The following is a 7,380-nucleotide window of genomic DNA, read 5'->3' as shown; positions in this document are numbered from 1 at the left end:
ATTGGGGTCTTAAGTGAGGAAGCTGATTTTCCCCCCCCCCCCCCCAGTGTAAAAGCATGGAAACACTAGAAAATGCAACTTATTTCCTCCCTCCCTCCCCAGCCCATGCCATGGAAAGAGGGGCAGGGTTCAGTCTTCAGCAGGTACAGATTTAACCCTTTCACTGCTGTTGTGGAATTGGCAATAGCTTTTGGCTGAGAAGCCAAGAGTTGCTGCTAATTAGGCATTGGCTGTGAGAAGGTTAAAACTGTAGATTTTTTGATTAAACAGGAAAGGGAGGGTGAGTGAGTGAATTGAAGGTTAGGTTCTGTCCATGCTTTGTGCAGCTGTAACTCTGGAAAGATCTTCTTTCTTCATTCTGCTTTACCAAACACAAGGTGTGTATCTTACTTGGAAGTGTGGGGTATGTGAGAAAATATGGTATTATCTGTTACGTAATTGTTAAAAAAACAGCTTCTTAAAGCTGTAAAACTTTGTATTCACTACCATCTGTCAACTCAAGCTGTGATCCATCTACTTGGACCTTATGGGAATGAGGGAAGAGAAACAATTCTATTGTACTACTGTAGCTTCACTGTTTAAAATTACAGCAGAAAGGTGGAGACAAATTTCAGTGCTGAGAGGCTTTTTTTTTCTTCTGCAGACTATGTATGACCATTTGATTGGTTCTTTTTAAATTCACAGTTAAAAGCAAGAAAATACTGTCTGATAGTCTGCATTGTTTCTAACCACTTTTTTTTCATTTTTCTAAGTCATATTTTCATCCTTTTCCCTATTTTAATACTTTTAAAGGAACACAAAATTTGTGTTTAAAGCTTTCTAAATAAAGTCATAAATAAAAGTATTATTATAGGTGTGTCCATAATAGTAAGATGTTATCAGAAAAGTGACTGGAAATTTGGACAGGGTAAAAAAAAAAAAAAAGCAGCCAAACTGTATGCATTCCTAAAACCACTAATCACGGAGATGAATTCAATATGGGATGTGCAGAAATGATGTAAATCTAATCTACAGGCAACCCCTGCTTAATGCTGTTTTGCTGTAATGCTCATTTTACATTGGTACCTGGTTCCACTTAGCGCTCAGCAAGTTTTGTTATAATGCTCATGGGCATCATACAGCTGGCAGCAGGTTTTGCTTAACACTATTCTGCTTAACACTCAGTTTTTCAGGAACCAATTAAGAACACCAAGCAGGGGTTGCTTGTAAATGTTTTACAGCAGGGGTGGCCAACCTGTGGCATGAGTGCCACAAATGGCACAGGCAGCCTCTGTATGTGGCACATCAGAGAGGGGACAGGCAGCATAGCAGCCCATAGGGCAGGAAGCAGAAGACAGAGCAGATTGGGCAGGGAACACAGGGCAGGAAGCAGAAGACAGCAGCAGATTGGGCAGGCAGCACAGAGTAGAGAGCAGAAAGTCGAGCAGTGGATCAGGCGGAGAAAGGGGAGCAGAGTAGTACTGGGGGATGGTGCGGGGCTAATTTATGACACACCTACCAAAAACGTTGTCCCCCTACTATCATTTCCTTTTCACATTCATGCACAATCCCTTCTTGAGTGCTCTATATTCTTAATCTAGAAATGTGACTTCTGCACTATTTTAATATGCACCATTCACTAGCTTCCCCTCCTTGCTATATCTTCTGGTTAGTAAACTCAAATTGGTAGAAATGTAATGAAGACATTTCTTTGAGTCCACATTAACTTTGTCAAAGTGCCATATTTGATTCATAGCCGTCAGATCAAGCATGGTGTTCCATGTCCACAGAACATCTTAGCACCCAAGATAGACTCCTCTCCTAGCATAGCAGCAGTGATACAGAGGGGAGAAGTTTTCTAGTGAATATATAAACAGTGCGCTCCAACTAACTTTCTGAACAATGACCAACCATGCTACTTTCTATTTTCCCTGACTCATGGTTGCGCTGTCTCATTAGGCACATACCTGACCAGAAAGTTGATAGCTGTTAAACCAATGGCTCTCAACTTCTTTAGACCCAATCCACTTCTTGACTGACTCAAGGCACTGCCTCAGAAAATGTGTCAGCTCTGAGTTTTTACTTGAGTTTTGACTGTGGAAAAATAGTGGAGCAATTCTTCTCTTGCAAAAAAACTGAGAAAGACCACACAACAGGTCAGGGTTGTGTTTAACACTAGGGCTTCCTTTTTGAAAGCTCTGGATTTATCTTGTGCATCACGTCTGCGCACTTAAAACTTAATGTTCTGTTAACATTGCGTGACAGCCTGTGGCACCCTGGAAAGTATCTCAAGGCACTGCAGGGGGCTGTGGTACCCTGGCTGAGAATCATTGTTTCAGATGCTGCTTGCTGGGGCAGGTTTTCTAAAGGGCGATGTCTTTTTCCTCTCCCCCAGGAGAGCTGTGTGGGTCTAACCTTAATAAATGCCATCAAGCAGACTACACTCTTCCTGGAAAGAATCAAAACTGTCCCTGGGAAGAGGAAAGGGACCCCAGGTCACACCTAAGTGGTGTAAGATTATGGAGCCAGGGTTTGGAGGACCAGCCAGTCTATCAGTTTGAGTCACAGTGGCCCAGTTTGACTTAAGGCTAACACTCAAAACGGGTTGTCTTTAGCAGATGGAAGGGACAGAGTGAAACGGGGGGACAGTCTGGGATTTTGCTGGTGCTCCACAGTTGTTATAATGCTGAGCATTATAACAAAGTGAGCTTGGGCTTACGAAAGCTTGTGCTTCCATTGGGACTGGGACTCACACTCACACCCCTACCTTAGTTAGCCTCTAAGCACACGTCTCTCCCCTGCCCCGTGGCTGACTGCAGGCTAACCGAGCTGACGACCTCTCTCTCTCTCTCACGGTGTGACCCGGCCCTTCCCCCTCCACCTTGTACAGCGGAATGAGCTGAGGAAGGAGGGGAAGCAGTGACTGCCCCGAGACGGCAGCCAGGACCCCGGGCTCAAGCCCCAAACACCGCCGGGCCGAACGCACGGACCACAAGTCCCGGCACGCCACGCGCCAGCCGGCTTAGCGCCTTGCCCAGTCCGAACTACAGCTCCCAGCATGCCCCGCCCCGACACCCGTCACGTATGATCCCCAAGCGGCCTTTCCCAGCTCCTCCTCTTGGCCACGTCTCTCCCACCCGGCTGGAACCACGTGGCCCAAACTGGCCCCTCCCTTTCCCCGCCGCGCCCTTCCCGATTGGTCCACCAGGGCACCATGTGACGAAGAAATCCCCGGAAGCAGCCGGCGGAGGCCGTTTCCTTGGCTACGACACAGGAAAGCAAAGGGCCGGTCCCTTCCGTTTGCGCGGCTGCGTTGGGAGCGTAGCCGGGGCTGCCGGGGATGGGCCGGACCATGGGGCTGCGCCGGGCCTAGCGGGCAGCTGTTGCCATGAGCGGGGCTGCGGGGGGCGAGGCGCGCGGCGGGGATCCCGGCGCCCGCTGGCGGCCATGGGGGCTGCTTGCCTTGGGCCTCCTCTCCGTCTCCTCCGTGCTGGCCGCCGCCCCGGCCGCCGGAGCCATGAGCAGGGACGAGAAGCGGCGCCTCGGGTAAGCGGGGCCGGGGAGGATGAGGCCGTCTGAGGTGGCACGGGAGGGGAACCCGCTGCGGCCCGGCCCGGCCCGGCCGGCGGTAACCTTGACCTGCTCCTCGGCGGCGGCGACAGAGCAGGGGCGCGGGTGACCCTTCCCCGCCGCGGGAGCTCACCCGAGCCTCCCCGTGCCGGCCTGGCGAGCAGCGTCGCCAGGTCTTAAACATGATATTGTATCGTATTGGAAGCTCTAAATGATCGTCTTTGCCCCCAAACCCAACACGCAAATAGGCAAATAAGTATTTGGGTAGATGCGATATCTTTTATTAAACCAACTAAATCGTTGGGAAAATGACCTTAAATAAGTCTTCTTATTTACTTTATATTGCTTACTGTAAGGCGCCAGTGAGTGAGAAGTGGGCCATCAAAGTTGAAGCACTTTCTTATGACCACTTGCCTCAAAATAAAGTGCTGGTTAAGGCTCCCTGAGAGTGACTTGGGTTTTGCATTTGCTGCATCAGTGAGCTACCTCAAAAATGATTGTACATTTTAAACACTTTTACTATTATTGGTTGTAAAAGGGTTGAAAGGAGCGTACAAATATGATCATTACTGTACACTTGGCAACACTGGTGGTGAGCTGCAGCCTTCCCCTGTTCCTCTAGATTGTAGCAACCAGGGGCAGACCAGGGACTCGCCCCCAGGCACCTTCAGGCAAGGATGAAGGCAGGTGGTATTGAGCCGTTTCACCCAACCACTCTATGATGTTGGGAGCCTGACTTTAATGCTTGGATAACACTCGTTTTTTCTCAAAGCCATTTTTACATGGGGGACACCGAGCTTCCCACTTCTGGCCCTTCTCTCTGCAGTGCCAGGGAGGCTTTTTGGACTGTGTCCTTCAGGCCTGTTCTGTTCAGTGAAGGGGGCTGTGTTCTTCATGAGTGCCCAGAGGGATCATTAAGATGCCTGCAGCTTTCTGATCCTCACGGGAGGGTTGTAATCAGTCTGCACTTACGAAACTTTACTTCCAAGGATCCCTGAGCACTTGAGTGCACCTTGTGCTGGGCCATTCTCACATGGCCGCCCGGGCAGTTCAAATCTCTCTTTTGCCTTGTCTCTTTATATGCAGGTGTGCTTTATTTGGCAAGTCCTGTGCTGACTGCCCAATGATCTTCCTGTGTTTGTGAGTTAGGATCTACCAGCAGGAGTGCATGTACCTGTAGGCTATGTCCGATAATGTTTGTGTTCTGTTTTCTACTTGCACAGCCTTGAGAAAGAACCCCGTTCCTCAGAGGTGCAGTCACACATGTGGTGGATGGTACATCGTTTGCTTAACAGCATAAAATGAAGCTGGTTACCGTTTGTTTTTTTGCTTACACTATAAAAAATGTTGGTTATGTGCATTCCCAGTGAAGCTCATAAATTGTGCAAGTGCATAGAAAATCTTGGCCCTGATAATCTGCTTTGTGAAGTTTGTCTGAACAATTTGTGAAATGGACTCAGTATCAAGGCTTCCTAAGCAGACTTCAAGAGACAAGGCCCTGGGAATTTCAGGGCTGCTGTTAGAAGGACACTGTACTCTGAGCCTTAATGAGGGGCAAAGCTTGAGTGTTCTGTAGTTAATGAGTTATAAATTTGGTAAGTGCTTTCCCTTTTTTTAGTCACAAGCCTGTGCTTAAGTGAAGTAAACTAGATTCTGTCTGGAGGCTCTGGGTTAACACTCATAGTTGGAGGAAATGTACTCATGCATCTGACAAACAGAAATGCTGTTTGCTTGTGTCATAGGAGTACAGTTCATATCACACAGAACTACATGTCTTGAAATGATTTTAATGGGCTAAATCAGTGGACAGTGTAGATTTAAACTCTGTTTCTGCAATTAGATCTGTGTATAGATCTCATCAGAGTCGGTGGGGCTCTGTGTAATCCTAGGGTTTCACCTCCACAGAATGTGATTGCAGGACTGGCCTTAATATAGTGGTAGTCAGTGAAATGACTAAAAATGGCATTGCAGGCTTTTGCTGACTTCTATCTGAACAAGTTTACAATGGTTAAAATAACTTCCAGCTGCCAGGTCAGTGGATTTTAATCAACTGATTGAAAAATGTAGTTGAGTTCTTTTTGCCACTACATCATCAATGGCATTAGTAGGGACTTTGGGAATGAATGTCACTGATGGTGCTTGAGTCAAAATAGAATCAATCCAGCTTGTTCTCTTGCCTTGCAAGGTTAACTGTAAGAATAAAACTTTCTTTTCACTAAAGTAGTTCAGCATGACAGAAAGCAGATCTGTTGAGGGGAAAAAAAGGTGCCATTTTATACGTTGACATTTCTGACCTTGACAGCTTTTCAGAAATTAAAGGAAGCATAGCTTTAGTAGTAACTTTGAATTTATTTTTATTTACCTGCAAAGATTTCTAATGTAGGGAACATAGAGTAATTTATGATTTTGCTATCCACTTAAACATATTACAGAAGTGTTTACAGTGCTTTGGATATCAACTGTTGCAGAAAAAAGGCAAAGCTATTTATTAAGTTTTTGCTGTACCTAGTCATTACTTGTTTTTGCTGGGGATAGGATCAGCTCTTTCAGGGGAAACATGGGATCTTGAATTGGGATCTTAACAATGAAAATACTTTATTTCACCGTAAATTCAAAGAGGAAGTTTTTCCTTTTTGCTCTGAGCAAGAGTGACTAAATTGGAAAAGGTGTTTGTTCAGAACATTGATTATCTAGTAACTGATTTAGTCTTTTCGGCATGATAGTTGTGGCCAGAAAAACTTGCGAATATACAGCATCTGTAAGTTATTTTTGGAAGTTGCATTTGACAGCTTGCTCTTTGCAAGTGGGATCCTTCAGGGAGCAAATAGTTGCATGTTGCATTTAGGAAATTGAATAGATCTGTTCACAAGAGATTCCAGGATTAGAATAGTTTAGGAGTTAGAGGACTGGAGTGGGGTGTTGAGGGTGATTTTGCAAACTGTCTGCCACTCTAGGAGTGGCTTTAGATAGTATCAGATACCCCTCTCATGAGGTCCAAAGCAAGGATTTCTTTGGTAATATCTTTTTACCAGGACTGCAGTGACACCCCACCATTTCTGCAGTATGAGCTCCAAACCCATTACAAAATGTCTTGGTACCAGTCATTTTATTTTATCAGCTTTACGTGCTCAAGGTCAAAAGATTATGTGAATATTATGTATGTTAATGGTAATTTGATATTAATCTTCAGGTATTAATGTACAGTACTGCCATTCTGTTGAGACTTGATGTATAGAAGAGGAGTTATGAAATAGACCATTTATTAGATTTTTTTTCTATGTTTCTTTTTTATTTATTTATTTATTTATTTATTTATTTTTAGGAGTCAAGTGCTGGAAATGTTTAATCATGCTTACAGTAATTACATGGTAAGTAAAATGCACCTTTCATTATGCTTACCAGACTTTATTTCGAATTTGTCAGAAATACTGACCAGGTGGAGAAAAGAAAAAAGACTAAACCTGCTGACACTAAAGAGAGGGGGAGGAACTGAAGCTGACATATGAACATCTAAACTTAAACTGTGTAAAGTAAACACACGCGCATGTTACTATAGAATAGGGCCTTCACATTTAAGCCTACTGGTTATTCTTGATGTGTATTTTCTGTCGTATTTTCATAATAATGCATATATATTCTGCTGAGTAGTGGGTAGTGCTTCTTGACTCATTAGGTAAACATTCGGTGAAAAGTTACACATTTTAAAAATATTTCAAATCCCGTTAACAAAACCTGTAGACATTCTAGCTGATACAGTAGTTTTTAATACGTGTTTGTTTTGCTGTGTTTTGTGTTCCTTCCTGCTAATAACTTTATTTACACTTTGTGGAT

The 7,380-nt window shown here is 44.7% G+C and overlaps 1 protein-coding gene across 1 annotated transcript in view; it reads left to right on the top strand.

Moving 5' to 3' along the window:
• Positions 1–3,233: 3,233 nt before the first annotated feature.
• The window catches only part of EDEM3 (ER degradation enhancing alpha-mannosidase like protein 3), a 53,141-nt gene continuing 48,994 nt past the window's right edge, over positions 3,234–7,380 (top strand). Inside the window, exons 1-2 of the mRNA XM_019500278.2 lie at positions 3,234–3,525; positions 6,872–6,917. Of these exons, the coding sequence (XP_019355823.1) occupies positions 3,368–3,525; positions 6,872–6,917 (204 nt within the window). The 5' untranslated portion in view covers positions 3,234–3,367. The remainder of the gene's footprint in view (positions 3,526–6,871; positions 6,918–7,380) is intronic.

Source organism: Alligator mississippiensis, chromosome 5, assembly GCF_030867095.1.
Source record: "Alligator mississippiensis isolate rAllMis1 chromosome 5, rAllMis1, whole genome shotgun sequence".
In the NCBI taxonomy this organism is placed as follows: Eukaryota; Metazoa; Chordata; order Crocodylia; family Alligatoridae; genus Alligator; species Alligator mississippiensis.
Note: the sequence above shows the minus strand (reverse complement) of the source record. Positions and strands in the feature narration are given on the sequence as shown.